Genomic DNA, 22044 nt, shown 5'->3' with positions numbered 1-22044 from the left:
TGGCGCCATAGATTCTCAGTACATGTCCCCGCCCACTGTTGTACATTCTGTTTCATGTTAAACATTTCCTGTTACTCGTCAAGTAGGCCTAACCTCACTACTATGCATTCATTTGCTTAGGAAACATTTACTTCATAATTACTCTAATTAAAACTCACATAACTTATTATATACATTTAAGACTATTTGTTTTTCTCCGCTTTTGAGAGGATTTCCACTCTTATGTTTGATAATCACTCACACCGAGGATGCAGAAGTCATACTTCGTTACCACGTGCTTACGTGAAGAACTACGAGCTCAAGTGACGCCAGCTTGTTACAAAAACAGACTACCTCGGTATTACTGTTTGTATTCATCCGCGTTCATAGTACATAACAAAATATAAAAGTACATTTTCTTTTACATATCATTTTACATATGAGTGAAGTTATATGTTTCATCGTATTTAACAACTAGAATTCAATTTTTTATTTTCAAATAATACAAGATGATAGTTTCCAAATACGGACTATATTTTCCTGCGTCGTGTGAGTGTTTCGACTGGGAGCCAATCACGGGTATGACAGCCACGTGCTTGTGTTTACATTAGGATTTTTCTTACAGCGAAAACAGTATAGCACAGAGTTTTTTTTTCTACATCCGGCCAGAGGCCATTTTCCGAAATATTTCTGTTTTTCAGGTTTTCAGTTTTCTGTTTCTGTTTACTAACTAACACTAACACAACACCCATGCCCGAGGCGGGACTCGAACCCACAACCCTTCGGACCAAGCCGTAGAGTCATTGGTGCCTCTACGGCTTGCGCCACCCGGGTCGGCATAGTTCGTTCTACCTGACTGAGTTTGTTCACAGTTTGAGAGCACGGGTTGCCCACCCATGACCATGATGATACTCTGTCTCAGCATGCGATTTCGTTCTTTTGTCCATTGAGCAGATATTAAAGAAAACACTCTCTCAGCTTTTCTATTGTGACTTAGGATAAATATATAGAATTGACATATTTTTAAGAGTTCTGAGAAAGTTTCAGTGCCCGCAGAACTATTGGAATTGAAGAATTTGCACCATTGTTTATCTCAACTTAAAATCTTTGTCCAAATTAACTTGATTGGCATATCTTTGTACATTGCAGAATAAAATTGATAAAATAGCTTAGAATCATGACTAGTGACATTTTTAGTGTGTAAGAATTCAATGCATGTCAATAGGTCGTCACATTTCATGCTTTTTTATGTACTCCAGCTTCAACCATTCAAAGCAGTTAAATTCTTTCATAGGTTTCCACCATTTATTTAGATATTCTATGCATAATATCGAACATTATTCAATATTCATATTAATTCTAGTTGAAATGCGAAATGCCGGACATTTAATTTTTTTTAATGCCTGCCAGACAGGATAAAATGATTAAAAAAGAGGACATGTCCTTCTTTTGCCGGACGGATGGTAACCCTAGATTATTGTGACGTCCTGTTAAGTGACCTAAGTTCTGAACTGTCAGTCAAGTCGCAGCGAGTTCAGAATTTATGCATCAGATACGTATGCAGCATCCGACGATATGATCACATATCACCTTCCTTCGCAAGTCTTTCATGGCTCCGACTCAAAGAACGTAGAACTTTACACTCTTTGTCTTTACGCTTTCGAATTCTGCACACCTCAACACCAAATTACCTTTCGTCTCTTTTCTTTTATCTATACTCTAACCACGATGTAAATACCAGATCACTTATCTGTGGCACGCTAAGTGTACCTCTTCATAGAACATCTTGTTATTCATCATCTTTTACAGTATCCACCTCGCGACAATGGAATTCTTTGTCACAAAGTATGGGGGTTGCAAGACAATAAACATTTTTAAAAATAACTTAAAGGATACCCTTCTTAGCAATTCACTCTAATTATACTGACTATATGGAACTTCTTTCTTTAAACATGCATTCCTGATAGCGCTATTTTCAAAATTGTCTCTCAGTAATCTCTTCCTATTATCTAACATTATTTGAAATATATTAACATTCTTTGTATTTTAGTTTAATTCTGATACACAGTTTGTATTTATTTATTTAATTAATAGTTCATAGTATTTTACTGTTTAATTCATAAGTAACTCTTGTATACACGTAACTTTTATCTAAATCAAATTGTTGTATTCTTTGTGGCTTGTAAGTTCAAAGATATGTAGCCTATGTATACTTTTTGCTGGTTGAGTGGAAGAGAGGGCCCTACGGCCTTAACACTGCCAGCTAAAATAAAGTATTATTATTATTATTATTATTATTATTATTATTATTATTATTATTCTAGTGCCGAGGTCATGGAAAGCCTGGGGCTCTACCTCCATGCCCCCCAAGTGCCTTCATGGTATGTTACGGGGATACCTTTACCTTTTTTACCTTTATTATTATTATTATTATTATTATTATTATTATTATTATTATTATTATTATAAATACGCCACAGTTTTTAATGTTTGGAAATATGAAAGGCAACAGCTGTAAACAGAGTGATTCTTATAATTTGTTGGGAATCACATCTAAATTTGCTGTAAAATATCATCGGGCAGTCATAAAAAACTGTCTGTTGGAGGTGAATATTTGTTGTTTCTTCAAGGTTGCAATTCGAACCGTGAACTAGGAGTGATATTTTCTACCCGAAATATACGCGTCACCATGTGACGTTATCGAAATGTATAAATTAGTCATCTGAAAAGAAAAAAAAGAAGAGTTTATTTATCTCGAGATATTAGTTATGAATGACATCTGATTTTTTAGAAGTTCATACAATTACTCCTTAGCATGCCATAGTAACATCCCAGGCAATAGTCACTACCAGACCAGATGTCTTTTATTACTTAAGTACAAGATGCTTTGGTATGCATTCCAGAAAATTCTAACACACAACATACAGTAACAAATGACTACCGTCAATCGATGTACTTGGTGTGGAAACCCTTGGCGATCAGTTCGCCAGTCTGCTTCTTCCTTATCTCGACTTCAAAAAATGCGAGTGCTTTTCCAGCTTTCAGAGTGTTGCTGTCTATTACGATTGTATCTCCCTCCTTAGCTGTTTTCATGTAACTGTTAAACAGAGACGATATTACGCTAATTTAGAATTTATTTGAAACAATAAGGCATTAGACAATACTCCATATCTCATATAAGTTGTTGACATACTGCCAAGCCCAAAAGAAAAAAATGACAAAGTACAATGTTTAAGAAAACTACTAAATGTAGAAGGGTACTAAAGGAAATATACAGGACCTTTCTAAATTACTTATCCTAAAAAAGTACGTATTTCTGGAAATATAATATACCACAAATTCTTTTAAAGAGTTAAACGCTGTAACACAACATCCTAACATCATGTATGTATGTATGTATGTATGTATGTATGTATGTATGTATGTATGTATGTATGTATGTATGTATGTATGTATGTATGTATGTATGTATGTATGTATGTATGTATGTATGTATGTATGTATGTAATGTACGTATTTTTTGTATTTATTAAAAACGGCATGTTCCATTACACTGAGTAATACTACATGCACAGAGCTTTCTTACAATATTACAATTATTTATTCAAATCTAATTTGAAGATTAGGTGATTTTGTGTTTACCATTCACTTATATCTCTCGAAATATATGCTGCATTTATATTGACTTTCTGCAATTTGAAATTTATAATCTGATTTGGATTATTTTGTTTCCACAATTTTCTCTTTTTTTTTCTCTATAAAAATGTTCTAAGGTCACAATTAATTATAGCTATCTACCGTTTATAGTTTACAATCTACTGTTAGACTGTAATGTTACTGAAGACTGTAAAATTATTGTTTTCTTATGATATTCTAGTTTTACAGTTATTTACAAATTCTACAATTTATAATTTACATCCTTATTTATAATTCTATGTTCTTTTGTTTTTTTTTTTCCTACAACTGGCTAATTTTCTCAAAAGGTAAGTTATACTATTTATAGTGCTGCTTATGATTAGGTTTTCTCTGGAGCAGTTGTTTGCGCACTTTCAATCGGAGACCTCCGGATTAACTCCGATTGATGCCGCGCAGGCTGTATATGTGCTGTGGCACAGACATACACTTTTCGCTGAGCATTCCTTTAATCGGATCAGGTAGTGACTCGAGTCCGCTGACGTCCGCGTATCTTTTAAAATAAGTTGTAATTTGTTGTTGTTTATTGCCTATTTTATGTTAATCTCTCTCTCTTTCTTCGGCTCTTTTTTTCTTGTTTTGCTTGAAGTGCTACGTTAGCTGACAGATTTTTTTCTAGTTTTGAAATTCATAGTATATGTGGAAAGGCGTATTAGTTTCATGTCATTGATAAAATTAATAACATTCAATCTAACTGCAAAACTAACGCAGAAGTAAAGCTTTTTAGTAGCTAATGAAAACATTTATACTGTAATTCTCTAGAAACTCTCTTTTAATCGCAAACATTGTTTGTCAATTATTATTCTAATCGGTTTAGTTTAACATAAAATATATTTAGGGAGCTTCAGAATGGTACAAAAGGAACGTGGGCTATCAATGGGTTAAAGTTTACTGTCGAACATAATTTATTCAGATTCTTTACCGGACAGGATTGTGATTATTGTGTTAAAGGGTGTCAGTATTTGAACTGCCTCTTCTAAAACGCGCCACTCTTTCTCTGTAATAAAAATATAAGCGGATATCAACTTAAGGATAATTGTAATTATATTATTAGCACATGTTTCTTTAGTTTCATTCAGAAACTCAATATTTTAATCCAAACAGTAAAATATAACCCACGTTGTCTAAACAGTAAAATATAACTCAAGTCGTCTAAACAGTAAAATATAGCAAGTTGTCTAAACAGTAAAATATAACTCAAGTCGTCTAAACGGTAAAATATAACTCAAGTCGTCTAAACGGTAAAATATAACTCAAGTCGTCTAAACAGTAAAATATAACTCAAGTCGTCTAAACAGTAAAATATTGTTTTCATCAAGTTCGCGATTGTGCAATCGCTTCAAATGGTCTAACAAATTCGAAGCTCCACCACCCTTAGAGTAAATTCGCTCACAAAGTTTATAGTGTGCGACTTTATTATTACCTTCAACTAAATTAAAGAATTTCCATGCGACGGATTTCCGATTTGGTGCATTATATTCCACTCACAACTACCGTTCAGTCCGTACGCGCCGGTCGGCCTTGAACTGTCGCTTCGCTCCGAACCCCCGCATCCCTCCGTATGACCCTGTTCCACCTACGGTAGTACCGGAGATCACCGGTGGAGAGCTTTATTCGTAATCTCCGATTCCTCCGCGGTAGTAGTCACTCCGATGAGCAGCACTGATTATTTACAAATTGTATAAATTTCTTAGTATATTTTTTTTATGAGGTCGTCTTTGTTAGGTGGCCAGTTTTCGGTTCTTAATACAGCCGCGATTAAAGTATCTCTTTCCTGATCTAATAGTTTACAATCGAACAATAAGTGGTCTACCGCTTGGTGGCTAATTTGATATGGGCATGTTGGATTGTTTATAATTTTAAATATGTAGGTATGCTCTGGTTTTGCCGTGTCCTGTTAACATTGCTGTTAGGTTAGGGGTTACACTAAATTTCAGTTTGAGTCTGTCTGCAATATTTGAAAAGAATGATTTTGTGATTGCACCTTTCTCAGTTACATTCCAGTCACTTTGCCATTTGGTTTCACTTAGTTCACAGAGTTCACTTAGTACACCACTTCTGGGCATCCTCTTATAGCACTCGTCGAGGTCCTTCCTTGTCGCCGCCTCCTTTGCAAGTTGGTCTGCCATCTCGTTAACCTGGTTCCCTACGTGTGCCTTAACCCAGTAGAATTGTATCCTCCAGTCTTGTTCCTCCATTGTCACGACCTTGTTCCTTATTTATTCTATGGGATAAGTGTGATTTTTCCTATTTTTAAGCGCTTCGAGTGTTATCCGGCTATCCGTATATATTGCAATTGTTCTTCCATGTATGTATGTATGCATTTTTTTTTTGTATACCAGCATTCTCCATTACATTGGAGTAATACTACATGCTTTACATAAAATATTACAATAATTAGTTACATAATTTATGACATGAGAACAAGATATTTACAATTTTGATTGAGATCTTGAAATTCTTATAGATACAAGAGTTGCCTAATTGTACTTCTTCTATTTTAGGTTACCATCATTGTTTATATTATTTCTAATTTCAATTACTGTTACATTTTGCCAAATTCTATGGACTTTATAAATTTTCTGAAGCTTCTGAGGTATGTTGTTGTGAACTGATGAAAAGGTGGAGGCCAGGTTTGACCTGTGCGTATTATATTAGCTCGTAGAATTCTTCTTTCTTTTATCAGTGTGGCACATCTTAATATTATATGGTTGACTGTCTGTTCTTCTTTTAGTCTGCAAGGGCACGTTGGTATTGGAATAATCTTGAATCTGTGAAGGTACGATCTTGTGAAGCCATGACCTGTCACAATAGAAGTAAATTCTGCCCCGACAGGTAAATTTATCTTCAATCTGTTTTTAATTGAAGGGAAGAATGATTTCGTTATTGTGCCTTTAGTTGAGATAACCCACTGCTCTTGCCATTTTCTTAAGGTCTTTTCTCTCTCTTCTGTTAATATGGTACAGCCCAGTTACTTTATGGTAACAGCTCGTCGACGCGAGAGAGGAGAAGGTTCGACTGTGGGAGGGAGACCGACCCGAGACGGAGCGAATGGAGGGATGGAAATACAGTCATATTAGAAATGAAGTCTCACGTTGCAGCGTCTGCATAATTTTGAGCTCCTGTCACTGTGTTCACTTCATACTCCGGAACAATAGTCACTAATAAACACTAAAGAAGTAAACTAACATGGAAATACAATGAGCAGCAGTTCAGAACAATAATAAACACTAAAGAAGTAAACTAACGTGGAAATACAATGAGCAACAGTTCGGAACAATAGTCACTAATAAACAATAAAGTAGTAAACTAATGGAAATACAATGAGCAGGAGTTCGGAGCAATAATAAACACTAAAGAAGTAAACTAATGTGGAAATACAATGAGCAGCAGTTCGGAACAATAGTCACTAATAAACACTAAAGTAGTAAACTAATGGAAATACAATGCGCAGGAGTTCGGAACAATAATAAACACTAAAGAAGTGAACTAATGTTGAAATACAATGAGCAGCAGTTTGGAACAATAATCACTAATAAACACTAATGTGGAAATACACTGAGCAGCAATCGAATCACTGTATTTAACAGTTAATCACTAATTAACAATGAAATATACACATGCGGAAATATCTGTAATGTTCATTAGTGCTTCACTGTTACCTTTCCCACCACCACCATCATCATCATCATCATCATCATCATCATCATCATCATCATCATGTAAAAGATGGAGCGGCCTTCTTCTCTGTACTTCTTTATTTTCCTCAAATACTGCAAACTTTTGGCCCCAATGCTGTGATGCTCGACCAGAATTTGGCGATTATTTTGTACTTTTTTTTTTCAATGAAATCCTAATTTCAAAATAACTTTCCTCAAAGACGAGATACCTCCCTGAAAGTCGACAGTCTTTCAATTTCAATAATATATATATATATATATATATATATATATATATATATATATATTTTTTTTAAGTGTGGGCCGCTATTTCTGTGAAATATAGAACTCGTGCTGTGGTTCGTCTTATGACAGCTTCATTAAAGTTGTCCACAGTTGATTTTGGCGCCGATTATCAATGTCTTTAGTCTCCCTTATTATTTGGCTGACACAGCTCTCAGACACAGCGGTAAACTGTGCTACAAGTTTTCCAACATTTGTTACGTTTTTTCTTCCGACGCAATCTTCATAAAGCGCTACACGTTGCTCACGACTTCTCGCGACTGCGAATGCAATACCCGACCTTTCAGTTTGCTTCTAACAGGCAGCATTTTCACAAACAGAAAATAGCAGTGAATCTAGACAATAAATACTACAAACTAAATAATACAAAACAGAAGCACTACAACTATTTAAGTCAACTAAATGAAATGTACGTAACAAACACACTAAATTGCAATATACAAGACAGTGGTGGTGTAGTACGTCCTTAGCGCGACTGTACGCCCACACTAACGTTCCGAGATGTGACCGCTAGCGCAGCCAGGGGAAGACTAAAAGGAACACCCCTTCGAACAAACAGTGAACTCGCCCAAACCACTGCGTCGCCAGCCCAGAGCTGTCACCATGAAGTAACTGCCCTGTATCTCTCGGTATTTTGTTATAAGCTATTTCCCCTTCATCTTCTATGGCGGCTTGTTTATGTATGTATGTATGTATGTATGTATGTATGTATGTATGTATGTATGTATGTATGTATGTATGTATGTATGTATGTATGTATGTATGTATGTATGTATGTATGTATGTATGTATGTATGTATGTATACATATTTTTGGGGGGCTTTATTAATAGCATGTTCCATTATATTTGGAGTAATGTTACAAGCAATTTATTACGTATTAAATCATCACAATAAATCTTAAATCAGTTCATAATATTATTATCAAATGGTTACATTTACTTTATATACCTATATATATATATATATCAAATTAAGTGATGTTCCCTTAATTAGCTATAGTACATGTTAAATAATCTAAAAATGAGAATGATCTTATTCAATTCATTTTAACAAATTTATCCTAATTCATTGAATTTAAAATTTAAATTTAAATTATGGTTTATTTAACGACGCTTACAATTGCAGAGGTTATATCAGCGTCGCTAATGTGCCGGAATTTTGCCGCGCAGGAGTTCTTTTACATGCCAGTAAATCTACTTACTTGAGCCTGTCGCATTTAAACTCAACCTCGAGCACAGAAGGCTAGTGCTATACCGACTACGCTACCCGGGCCGACTCGTTGAATTTATGGTGAAGTTTGAATATTTCTTCATTCCCTTTAATTCACGATTTTAACATCTTATAATATATTTTCTACTTTAATATGTTAGTTTAAACATATTCCTACGTAGGCCTACATGTACGCATTACCTGATATAGTATGTAAACTTATCACAATTCTTATACCTATATGTTATAGTCAGAACGCGAAATAGCCTACGTCAAAACCCGAAGTTTCTAGGAAATTCTAGCTCTGACAAAGCTCTTTAGGAAATTCAAGTTTTTACTTACGTAATTCAGTTACATCTATAAATAACTGTGGCTCTTTAGGAAATTCTAGTTTTGGCTAATATAATTAAGTTAGATCTAAAAATAACTGCTTGTTAATAGTAAAATCCCGTTGTAACGATTTCAGAACGCGAAATCCAACAAAACCCGAGGAAATTATAGATTTTCACTTACGTAATTCAGTTACACCTAGAAATTAATAATTACTAACAATACTTTAGGAAATTGGTACTTGCACATGAACATTATTATTACTATTATCGTTGTTGTTGTTGTTGTTGTTGTTGTTGTTGTTGTTGTTGTTGTTGTTGAAACACAAAGTAGTTTCATTACACAAATAATTACTTTATGGGATGCTTAAACATTATTCAATTACGAATAATTACTTTATAGAACTCAATATTATTTTTTTGTTGTCTCATAAGTCACTTGTTGCGACAAGACATGCTATTGTGACATTCAGAGTTGCAGAAAAGTTTCTTTTTCACACACAAGCACCACTTCGAATCACAATTTTTTTTGCGAGCACAAAGGGCGAACTTTTGTCCTTTTTCGATGGCTTTTTTCTTTGCTGCAGTCCCCAGCGAAATTTCTGCATCTGGAACCTGTTCTCGTGTCCAGAAAATTTGAGAACATAGATCAAATTCGAATCTACAGAAAGAAAGTGTTATGCACCGGGTATTGATGAAATCAACTACACTATCAGTTTTTAAAGTTCAGTGAACCTACCTGCAATACAGTTTATTCAAAATTCCATGCTTTGTTCCAATTCTGTACAAGTCGTCATTTCTCTCAAGCACGACTCCTATGAGGTTTCACAAGTCGGCCTTTCCCCTGTCGACATCCGGAATGCGTATTATGATGCTACCTCTGGATGCATTGCATCGGAAATCAGCTTCATTCTTATCGCCTGTTTCTTTAAACTTTCTTGGGCTTCCTTTCTGGCTAGGGAGGTGTTTGACGATGTACCAGCTAGCATCATAATATCTTATTCTTATTTTTATCCTTCTCCCTCTTGTGCTTTTCCTTCTTCCAGCTCTGCATTCATCTGTCCAATTATTGTTTCAAATTCATCCCCTTCATATACATTTTTAATAACATACTGTACCTGTTTATTACAGTATTCGCTCTCCATTACTGGTGAGACCTGGTATATGCTCGATCCATTGCTGTATCACCGTATTTTTCCATCACTTAACCTTTGATATTTTCATAGTTTATATTTATACAAACACATATAAACATATTATATGTGAGCCGTTTGTAAAAATTGAACTAAAAGGATGTCGAAGTAGGCGGTCACACAAACACAAAGAAATAACTGGTGTACACGTGAACGTCGAAACGATTTGGTAGCGACTGATACTGATTTACCATAAACGAAAAATCTAATATGCAACAGGCATATTGTAAGAGATTGCTTCTGATTGGATAATATTAACATGCTATACCTCAGTCTTACCATAATTTCTGTGAGTTTATTTGTTGAAATTAATTTGTAGGTAGAGGTAGATTTTTCCCATAACCTCTCAAGACGTAAAAATTCAGATCTTCAAAAATAATATATAAACACGTTCTAAAGTCGTTATAACGGGTTTTTACTAATAACGATCACTTATTTCTAGATCTAACTTAATTATACTAGTCAAAACTAGAATTTTTAAAAGAGTCATAGTTATTTCTAGATGTAACTGAATTATGTAAGTGAAAACTAGAATTTTCTAAAGAGCTTTGTTAGAACTAGAATTTCCGAAGAACTTCGAGTTTTCACGGATTTCGGGTTCTGACATATACATGTAGTAAGAAAGCTTATCGCTATTCTTATATACACGTATTTACTAATATAGGCCTAGTAAGAAACTTACCGCTATTCCTATGTACATGTATTTACTACTATAGTATGCCCAATATTCATGTATTTACTACCATAGTATGAGAGCTTATAGCTATTTCTGTATAGATTAGGGTGGCCCTTAGTTATATGTGATTTTCTGAAGTTATGTATTTCTTTTATCTCCCAACCCCAAAATTCGTTCCAATCCATGAAAAATTACTCCGCCTAAAATTTCATATCAATCACATAATTTTAAAACAACTTCCAAAAGCTATAAAGTTTCAGATTTTTTATTTTCTGTGCAAGTTTTTGTAACTGTCTTTCATCATCATCATTATTATTATTATTATTATTATTATTATTATTATTATTATTATTATTATTATTATTATTAGTAGTAGTAGTAGTAGTAGTAGTAGTAGTAGTAGTAGTATTATTATTATTATTATTATTATTATTATTATTATTATTATTATTATTATTTTATTATTATTATAGTCTCCCTCATCATCATCATCATCATTACAGATGGAATGTGTGCTGAATCTGCTAAGGAATGCGTGCTGAAACTGTATGTTACACCTACTTCGTCAGTTTGTCGTTAGAGCTGCATTCGATGAATGTTTGATAGTGATTTACTTTACCTTCCATGCCGACATCACATCTTTGAATTAGTCTTACGAAGTTGTTTTGATGCAGTAATGGGTCCAACATCCGGCCCAGATATGAACTTGTTCAAAAGATTTAAAGAAACTTGGTCGACGATGGACATTAAGAAATAATAATAATAATAATAATAATAATAATAATAATAATAATAATAATAATAATAATAATAATGATTTATTTAACCGGGCAGAGTTAAGGCTATACGGCCTTCTCTAACACTCAACTCAAATATCGTACTGGAATAGAAGATATCCCTGAAGATGACCATGACAGTATGCTGGAATTTCTTAAAGTACAGTTAAGTCAGAGACAAGTTAGAGATGATTACCGCGAATTATTAGAATTGATCAGGAACTTCCTCGGTGGTACTCTCCTAAAAGGGGTTTCATTTCGCGTTCCTGGAGCTATGAGCCATGCCCGGTGGATGTCAAAGGCTATTTATGCATTAAAAACTTATTTCTTTCAAGATCAGTGTAAACTTAGAAAAAAAAAAAAAGAGGACTCAATCAGAAGAATATGCATTTTTCTCAACAGACTCTATTTACGAGCCTGGTTTCTAGCACCACTGGCTGTGAAAGTTCCTTATCTGGATTATAATCTTTTACTGAAATTAATACAGTATAAGAAAGTAGATCCAGAAATTAGTAGCGCTGCAGTACAATAATTTAGGAACCACTTATGGTACTTATCTCCAGAGAGTGCATCATTTGCCTGTTTGATGATAAAGTTCCAGTATACATTTAAAAAAATGGCAAATATAATCATGACTTCAGAAGACAGTGATACAGAAAATCAAGTAAAAACTACATATTTAGTAGTGGAGACCTGAATTCCGTAAAAAAAAAAAAAACACTTCTATGATTTTATTTCCTCTGAATCGAAGAATCTCTTCTCAAGATTTTCAATAAATACAAGTTTCCTAAAAGACTGCCTATCAACATGGAAAGCTAATGTCAACTTCCAACGTGGGTTTCAAAATTTGAAAAGTATTATACGAGTAGTTGTCAGTGACGTGGCTAAGAGAGGAGTGAAGCTTATTCGAGAATACCAGAACATTCTGTCAAAGGATGAAACAAAAAAGCAATACATTTTGCAGATTGTTAATTAACATCGAAAAAAATTCCCACATGCTACCAAAACTGGTCTAATGAAGGATTAAAATCTGCATATGTTAATTTTTTATTCTTATTGTTTTAATTTCTTTCATTAAGTGATTTTAATTTAAGTTTGTGAATTTGTGTTTTTCTTTGTTTTCAAATTTTGCTCCATATTTAGACTCATATTATCTCCAACAATATTATGTATACAATCCCTCTTCAGCACGAGATTTCATCTATTCAAAGGAACCTAGGTTGTATTTAATATATAAGTTAATGATTGTTGATTACATTTGCTAAATATTTTGTCCTCTAGCAAATAAACAAATTAGAATAAAATAAAATTATACAAAGTTTAAGGATCGCATTAAAACAGGTCGATTGAGGTGAAATTTTGCAAGGGGCTGTATTTTATGCATTGGAACAAGATTAGGGTTTGGGAGCAAAGAATTTCCGATGTTTAAAAATAAGGGCCACCCTAATATACATGTATTTACTATTATAGTATTAAAGCTTATCGCTATTCCTATATACATTTATTTACTACTATAGTATGAAAGCTTATCGCTATTCCTATATACATTTATTTACTACTATAGTATGAAAGGTTATCGCTATTCCTATATACTGTATAATGTATATACTACTATAGTATGAAAGCTTATAGTTATTCCAATATACATGTATTTGCAATTGAAGCTTATCGCTATTCCTATATTCATGTAGTCAGGACTATAATATGTAAGCTTGTCGCTATTCTAAATAAATGTATTTACGACTAGTATGAAAATTTATTCTTATTCCCATATACACGCATACGCTCGTATACTACTATAGTATGAAAGTTTTTCGTTATTCCTATTATACGTACAAAATACTTGCTACTATAGTATGAAAGCTTTTCGTCATTCCTATATACATGTACTTATTACAGTAGTATGAAAGCTTATTGCTATTCCTATATACGTGTCTTTTCTACTCTAATATTAAAGCTTATCACTATTCCTGTATGCATATATTTAACTACTATAGTTTGAAAGTTTATCGCTATTCCAATATGTATTTACAACTATAGTATGAAAGGTTATCGTTATTCCTAATTACATATATTTACTGCTGTAGTATGAGAGTTTAACGCTGTTCATAAATACATCTATTTACGACTATAGTGTGAAAGTTTATTCCTATTCCTATATACATGTATATAATTGTGTATACTACTATAGTATGAAAGCTTATCGCTATTCCTATATGCACATATTTAATACTATAGTATGAAAACTTATGCCTATTTGCCTATACAAATAGGCCTATTTACATCAGAATAAAATTAAAATTGATTTTATTTGGAAACTCTGAAAGTCTTATATACTGTATCTAGTCACTACCACTACCAGTATTATCGCCACCAGCTCCACTACCATCCCCAACATAATTAAGTACTATCATTCTCATCATCACTACCACTTCCATAGTCACCTTCATTGCACCGTAACCAGTACCACCACCTTTTTCGTCGTCGTCGTCGTCGTCATCATCGCCAATGTCGTCATCACCACCACTATCGTCATGACTACCATTAACACAAAACACAACCGTTACAGAACGTGGTAAATGACTTACGATATATTTAGATTGACAGTGGGGCCCATCACACCGCCCTGGTGTGTCATGAATGACAAGGTAGGTAGAGCATCGACCAGTGTGGCTGTTAGTCCGCCATGCAGCGTGCCCATCGGGTTGTGGTGCTCGGACCCCAACACTAACTCAGCGTGGAGACGTCCTTCCCCCGCATTCAGTATCTTCACCTAAAACATTATCCAGAAAGTTACATCTGGCATGAAGCTAGTAGACCCAGGTTTGATTCCTGACAGACAAGTGGAAGTTCATGTCTATCCCACAGAAACTGCGTGAGTCCTTTATCCTGTGTTCTGCTGACCAATTGGCCAGGGAGTCCCACTGCTTGCGATGACTGGCATTTATTTATAATGTTCACGGAAATGACAACTGAAAAGTCCAAATGATGAAACCACAGTCTACTATATACAGTCACGAAACTTGAGTTTTGAGGGTGCTAGAAACAATATACTGTGGCGGTACTATTTTGTATTGCCTGTAATGAGGTAATATTAGCGATCCTAGTGGTGAGCACCTATCTAATGTTTGCATATTTACTATGTATTGAGCTTCGCGACTGTATATACTAGACTGTGATGAAACTCTTCAAAGATAATACAGCTTTAATATATCTCTGTTCCGAAATGAAAATAATAAACTTCCAACATTTTCGAATGAGACAGAGTACTTGTAGCATTTTCAACGTGACAGTATGTCGACATGGAAATTACTATTCATGGTTGCACTAACATTAAAGACGAACATAATTCATAAGGTTAAGATGCAACTATCTTGTAACACTTGAGGTTGTTTTTTTTTTACACCATATCAAGCAAAATAAAAAAGAAAGGCAAATAAATTAAATAAAAAAAGTAGGCTACAAATGTAAACAGTTATGAATACCATACCGTGGGGGGCTACTTATGAATACAAGTCTTAATTCCTTATGAGCAATGAAATTTCGGCCAATATCTATATTAATTTCAGAATATGATGCAATGAAAAAGTAGAAAACTTTGCTTCGTGGCCTATATTTTAAGGAGCAACAATCCCAGCGTTCGCCCGGTGTGACTGAGGGAGGCCACGAAAATTCTCAGGATTTCGAACCCCTAACCTTCTGATTTCAAGGCACTCTGTCTGCAAGGTTATAACGCTCGATAGATCTTAATTTATATATATATATATATATATATATATATATATACACACATTCATACATGCACAGATAATCTTTCCCACACTCATTTTACTCTCTCACCTGAGTCATTGCAGTAATGGCAGAGTGCTTATGGCACATTCAATATGTCCAGTATTTCGCCATGAAAACTCTACATTATTCATACTCGTACTTACATTTAAAACGTGCATAAAAAGACATTTGATAAAATAAAGGATACAATAAAATAATAATAATAATAATAATAATAATAATAATAATAATAATAATAATAATAATAATAATGATAATAATATGATGTATTCATAAAATCATCTGCCCTCCAATGATGATGAGTCTTAGGATCCAGAAGAATATATAACCATAACATAAATATAATTAAAGGGACAAATATTAATTAATATTGAAATAAATATGGAAATGTAGAATCTGCAGAGTCTCTCAAGATGCGCATTGTGATCTTCTTCATAGTGAAGATGTTGCATCCCAAAAGTTTTAGCTGGTCATGGGTGTATTTAGATAATGGTACCCGGGCTCCAAAAATAACTCCTTGAACTGACCAGTTGTTGAAGAGGATGATATACTTGTTGCTGAAATAATGCTACGTTTACACGGCGGCGGCGACAGTTTAGAGCTAGTGAAGGTCCCCGAAGTATCAGGAGAGTATCTAACAGGGTGTTTACACAGTGACAGAATACAGCTTGTCTAAACTCATTAGAGAGCTCTCATTAGAATTATATAATTCTAGACTGTGTTACTCTCCGGACCGTTTACATTGTGTAGACAGTTTAGACTGAGAGAGAGAGCATTTAGAGAAGAACAGGCTGGTCAGTGCGTTGAGGATTGGATAACTGGATCATGCGACTCGATAATTGTTGAGTCCGTAGGTGAAGAATTGAAGTACGAACTATCTATCGCGCGGCGTTTCTGCTATCGTCTGGCGCGGCGCTCGCATTCTTTGACGTTTGCGAGTATCATAGAGTGGAGATGGATTAATTTTAATCTATGTTTTATTTAGCGACGCTCGCAACTGACGAGGTTATATCAGCGTCGTCGGTGTGCCGGAATTTTTTCCCGCAGGATTTCTTTTACATGCCAGTAAATCTACTGACATGAGCCCGTCGCATTTAAGCACGCTTAACGAGATGAGTCGCCTGTAGTAGACTAGATGACAAAAGCTTCTCAACCGAATAATAACAAGCATTTCCCACATTTACTCTGCGTTTAATTTCCTCCCGAGTGTCATTTATATTTGTTACTGTTGCTCCAAGATATTTGGATTTGTCCACCTCTTCGAAGAATAAATCTCCAATTTTTATATTTCCACTTCGTACAATATTCTGGTCACGAGACATATTCATATACTTTGTCTTTTCGGGGTTTACTTTCAAATCTATCGCTTTAGGCCTACTTGCTTCAAGTAAAATTTCCGTGCTTTCCCTAATCGTTTGTGGATTTTCTCCTAACATATTCAAGTCAACCGCATAGACAAGAAGCTGATGTAACCCGTTCAATTCGACACTCTCTTTGTTATCCTGAACTTTCCTAATGGCATACTCTAGAGCGAAGTTAAAAAGTAAAGATGATAGTGCAGCTCCTTGCTTTAGCCCGCAGTGAATTGGAAAAGCATCAGATAGAAACTGGCCTATACGGACTCTGCTGTAAATTACACTGAGACATATTTTAATTAATCCAACTAGTTTCTTGGGAATACCAAATTCAATAAGAATATTATATAAAGCTTCTCTCTTAACCGAGTCATTTTCCTTTTTTAAATCTATGAATAACTGATGTACAGCTGTCAAAAAAAAAAAGTGGCCGCACTCGTGAACAGCGAATATTTTCAAAGTCCACTTCGGGTCGCGGCGATGTTACACGATTCATGTGCTTGTACAAGCAGTTCCGGAACTATGAAAGTGTTCCATATCTGCTCCTCGCAGACCAGCGGTAGAGTGCTTGTTTAATGATTCAAAGGTTCTGGGTTCGCGCCTTCTTCAAGTTTTCATTTTATTTTTTAATCGTTCTTTAGCGATGTAAATGATATTCAAATTATCATTTATATCCAGTTATCGTTCTTCATGGATATCACGTTATTTATATTTTGTTATCGTTCTTTAGAGATATGAATAAAATTCAAGTCATCATTTGTATTCTGTTATCGTTTTATAACGATATGAATAATAATTATTACTATTGTAGCTACAGTATCTCCAATGGGGGTTAGCCCTATTTTACATATGTATGTTAGGGCTATAGTTTTATACACAAAAAAGATACGCATAAAGAGAAATGGAAAAGAAAATTAAATTAGCTTACGCGATGTAAACAAAACATAAACAATCCGTAAATTAGGCATTGCGATTGCAAAACAAATATCAGTTATCAATTTGAAACATACAAAAATATTAACAACACACATACGTAACACTTCTATAACACAAATATGCAGTTTTCCGTACCATACATCATAAATTAATACACAATAGTCACACAAACACAATCAAACTATAATTACGACATTGCGACGACATCAAGCATCCCATAACTGACTCACATACATAACAAATCAAGCATCCGTTGCAACACATACACTTCAACATAGTAACCACACTTTTAAAAGTTACAAATTTGGCTCCAAGAAGAATAAATAGGACACTGTTACTAATTACTATTCTTCTACAATTTCTTAAATACATCTGTAATAAATCTGTGAAATTCCGATATGAATAATATTCACGTTTTTTATATTGTTATCGTTCTTTAGCGATATAAATAATATTCAAGTTATCATTTATAATGTTTTCCTTCATTAGCATTATAAAATAATATTCAAGTTATTTATATTGTTATTGTTCTTTCGCAATATAAATAATCTGTATTTTATGTAGGTAATTATTATAACACAAATAAACATCTTTCTTTGTAAAATAGGTTATTTTATTTAGATAATTAAATACGTATTATATATCTTATATTAATTAAACAAACCGATATTTATCATTTATATTGTGTTATCGTTCTTTAGTGATACTGTATAAATAATATTCAAGATATTTATATTGTAATCGTTCTTTAGCGATATAAATAACATAAATTTAATATTAGGTTTGGAAAAATCCAGTTGCATAATACTGCTATTAGTTTTTCTTTTTGTATTATTACATTATACTATCTTGAACCACAATAAAATGAAAAGGAGTAACGAGGAATTGAACCTGAGACGTTGACATCTAAATTCCAACGTTCGTCCGCTGAGCTACGAGGGCAAAAGTGTGGAAACATTTTCGGAAAAATTGGCCCAATCACACTCTAAGATTTTCTGATGATTCGTAGAAGCTAGTCCAGGATGCGGGGGGCAAAGGCTAATTGAGATTTCCCGATCTCTGATAGGGTCATACATCCTGATGGAATTAATATTTAACCCTTGCCGTGACTTTCGGTGAAGTCCGGAGGGCCCAATTAGTCAAAACCACTCTCCTCATCTCCACGCTTGGGCCCCCTGGAATTTAATAAGATGCGAAAGAGATAGTGGTATGCGGAAAGCAACGGGATGTTACCGCATTTAGGCCTATCCTTCCCAAGAAAAACTGCAAACATGAACAAAGGAAGCTTTAAATAGAAGGAGAAGGATCTTCTGCGGACCTCTGGAAAAAGAACTAAAGAAGAGACTAGTGAAGTGCTTTGTGTGGAGTGTGGCATTGTATGGGAAAGGAACATGGACATTACGACGAAATGAAGAGAAACGAATTGAAGCATTTGAAATGTGGATGTGGAGAAGAACGGTGCGTGTGAAGTGGACAGATAGAATAAGAAATAAAATTGTGTTTTAAAAAGTGAGTGAAGAAAGAATGATGCTGAAACTGATTAGAAAGATAAAAAGTAACTGGCTGGGTCTCTGGTTGAAGAGAATAATAGACGACATTAGGATATGTGGATCATATGCGGAGACTAAGAGGAAGGCAGAAAATAGGAAAGATTGGAGATTGCTGGGTATGCAATGAAAGACCTGCCCATGGACAGAACACTTATGTATGTATGTTCAGAATGCCTGGAATATCGTGTCTAAAAACAGTCGCTATTTGCATAGACTAGTCAATTCCATGCCCACTCGACTGCAAGATGATCGAGATTAGAGGAAGATAGACTAAATATTGAATTGTGGCTTTTTGTTTTGTTTTTTGAACGCTTAATTGTTTGAATGTTTTAAGGCCGACGCCAGTAAATTTGTTTTGTTTATGCCATGAAAGATATTTTTATTGAGAATAAAATCTTTTTTTCTTTCCATTTGCACCCACAATATCATAATGATAAAGTCATGGCATAATATATTAATGAACCTGATGTTAATTACTAAAATAATCGAAAAAGAGAAAGGAGCCATTATGTATAGTTTGTCTCTCTCAAAAACAGAACAAAAAAGAACATAAAAAGCACGTGGTTGTAGTCGAACGCAGAACCTCATGAATAAGAGGCCTGAACGCTACCATTATGCTATCGATAACACACAGAATACTTCAATTATAACTGTAGATATCAGGCAACGTGGTCCAACAACATGTAACATCGCCTGTCTCCGAATTGTAGCGAAGATACCCGAAGGGAACTTTGTTCCAGGAGAGCGGCCACTTTTTCTTTTGACAGCTGTACTGTACCCTTATACTCCCATTTTTTCTCCAATATCTGTTGGATACAAAAAAAAAATCTGATCAGTAGTCGATCTATTATGCCTAAAACCGCACTGATGGTCCCCAATAATTTCATCTACTTTCGGAGTTAATCTTGTCAAAAGAATATTGGACAGAATTTTGTACGACGTCAGCAAAAGGGATATTCCTCGAAAGTTACCACATTTAGTCTTGTCCCCCTTCATAAAAAATAGGTGCAATTATGGACTCCTACCATTATTCTGGTACAATTTCCTTTTCCCAAATAGCAAGTACAAGTTTATAAATTTCGCTAGATAATGCGCTTCCACCCCCTTGTATTAACTGTACTAAATCTATTCTAAAATAAAGTAAAATGAAAATTACCTTAAATCAGTATTGTCAATAATCTTCTCACCTTTTCCAAAACTCTGTCGAAACCTTTAGTAGAAACAGTTTTTTTTAATAACTTTTCCACAATTTTGAATCCATTTCCCGACATATTCGCTTTTGTGACTCTGGCCTACTTCTGACCACTTCGCACTACTGCAAATGTCATGCATATTCCTTGGCAGAGTCACCTGTATAGATGACTCTAGTAGTGGAAAGAACATAGTTCCCTCCCCCTCTGTAATGTGACGTTTTAACGAAAATTAATCACTGATTAACTTCACAACTTCTTTACTGTGTTACCTGGCTGACTGGTTTCGAAGGTTATTCTTCATTGTCCAAAGCCTTTGGCCTTAGACTCTGGACAATGAAGAATATCACTTCGAAACTAGTCAGCTAGGTAATTTCCTAAAAAGTTAACATAGTAAAGAAATTGTGAAGTTAATCAGTAATTACAAAAGTGTTAAAAGTGTATATAGAACAATAAAACAAGTATTCTTTGATTACTTCACAATTTCATAGCAAAGAGTCGAGCACATTTAGACCTTCTACAACCGCTTTCATATTGGTCATCTGTAAGCTTCGTAAGACAGTGATTGATTCTATACCAGTGGTTCTCAAACTCTTCACTTCTGGGACATAAAACTTTAAAACCCACGGGACCACGAAGTTAGTACCGGCATATTTTTTTTTTTATTTAGATAACGTTGGTATACCAAGAACTAATAATTTTATATTGCCAAACGCTGTAATTTCAAATAAATTCAGATATTTTATGACCAAATTATTGTGATGGATCGGTTTGCTGTCCTAGGCGACTTAAGTTAATATAGGCTACGCTAAGCTTTAGGGTGGTTATCTTTAGTCGTAAATCTCAACGTATGTCAAGTCGATTTATGTACTTGTTTTCCACTTATGCTAGAGTGAAAAATTCCTTTCACACAAATATGAAGTGCAAAATGATACGAGCGTTTTACTGCTCCATCCATGAGTTCAGGATATCTATCTCTTGGTGATATCCAGAAAGTTATTAAATTTTAATTTAGTAATATACGCTCTACAATAAAATCACAACTCATTTCAATCAATTGTTCTCTTGGTTTTATTGATAGTGTAGTTGAATTCTGAAAGTATAGAAATTGATCACAATCCTAACCGGTTCTGTACATTTCTGGAAAGGAACTTCGTAACTGATTCTTGAGGCTGAAGAAATTGGATTAATATACGATGATTTACCGTCACTTACGGAGCATATTTCCGAAGTCATTCTGAGCAAAAAATGTCATATAAACATGTGTCCTAATCGCAATATCTTCAGAGTTACATTAATTTGATGATGTTTGTAAAATATCATTATTCTTTAGTTTTAAGGGTAAAAGAATATTACGGGAAAGTAATGAACTGTTCAGGAGTATCATTTCTTTAATTTTCTA

The 22044-nt window shown here is 34.3% G+C and overlaps 1 protein-coding gene across 2 annotated transcripts; it reads right to left on the bottom strand.

Annotated features, from left to right (window-relative positions):
* Nucleotides 1-1801: 1801 nt before the first annotated feature.
* On the bottom strand, nt 1802-20826 carry LOC138713403 (acyl-coenzyme A thioesterase 13-like). 2 transcript variants are annotated; one of them, XM_069845481.1, is made up of 4 exons: nt 20640-20826; nt 14408-14592; nt 2921-3076; nt 1802-2701 (listed from the first exon to the last, which is right to left on the bottom strand). In XM_069845481.1, exons 1-3 carry the CDS (start codon nt 20721-20723, stop codon nt 2923-2925), a joined length of 423 nt encoding a protein of 140 aa, XP_069701582.1. In that variant the 5' UTR covers nt 20724-20826; the 3' UTR covers nt 1802-2701; nt 2921-2922. The 2 variants fall into 2 exon arrangements, with proteins under 2 accessions (XP_069701582.1, XP_069701581.1); XM_069845480.1 differs by lacking the exon at nt 1802-2701 and having other exon boundaries at nt 2703-3076.
* Between the last annotated feature and the right edge of the window lie 1218 nt (nt 20827-22044).

Source organism: Periplaneta americana, chromosome 14, assembly GCF_040183065.1.
Source record: "Periplaneta americana isolate PAMFEO1 chromosome 14, P.americana_PAMFEO1_priV1, whole genome shotgun sequence".
Classification (NCBI taxonomy): domain Eukaryota; kingdom Metazoa; phylum Arthropoda; class Insecta; order Blattodea; family Blattidae; genus Periplaneta; species Periplaneta americana.
The sequence above is the reverse complement of the archived record's forward strand: the minus strand, read 5'-3'. Positions and strand labels throughout refer to the sequence as shown.

Excerpts from the sequence above, each read along its gene's own strand:
- LOC138713403 (XM_069845481.1), bottom strand. The coding sequence starts at position 20,723 with ATGTCGGGAAATGGATTCAAAATTGTGGAAAAGTTATTAAAAAAAACT. Across the intron at positions 14,593-20,639 it reads TCGACAGAGTTTTGGAAAAG|GTGAAGATACTGAATGCGGG; the intron begins GTGAGAAGATTA and ends ATAATGTTTTAG. Across the intron at positions 3,077-14,407 it reads ACTGTCAATCTAAATATATC|TTACATGAAAACAGCTAAGG; the intron begins GTAAGTCATTTA and ends TCTGTTTAACAG.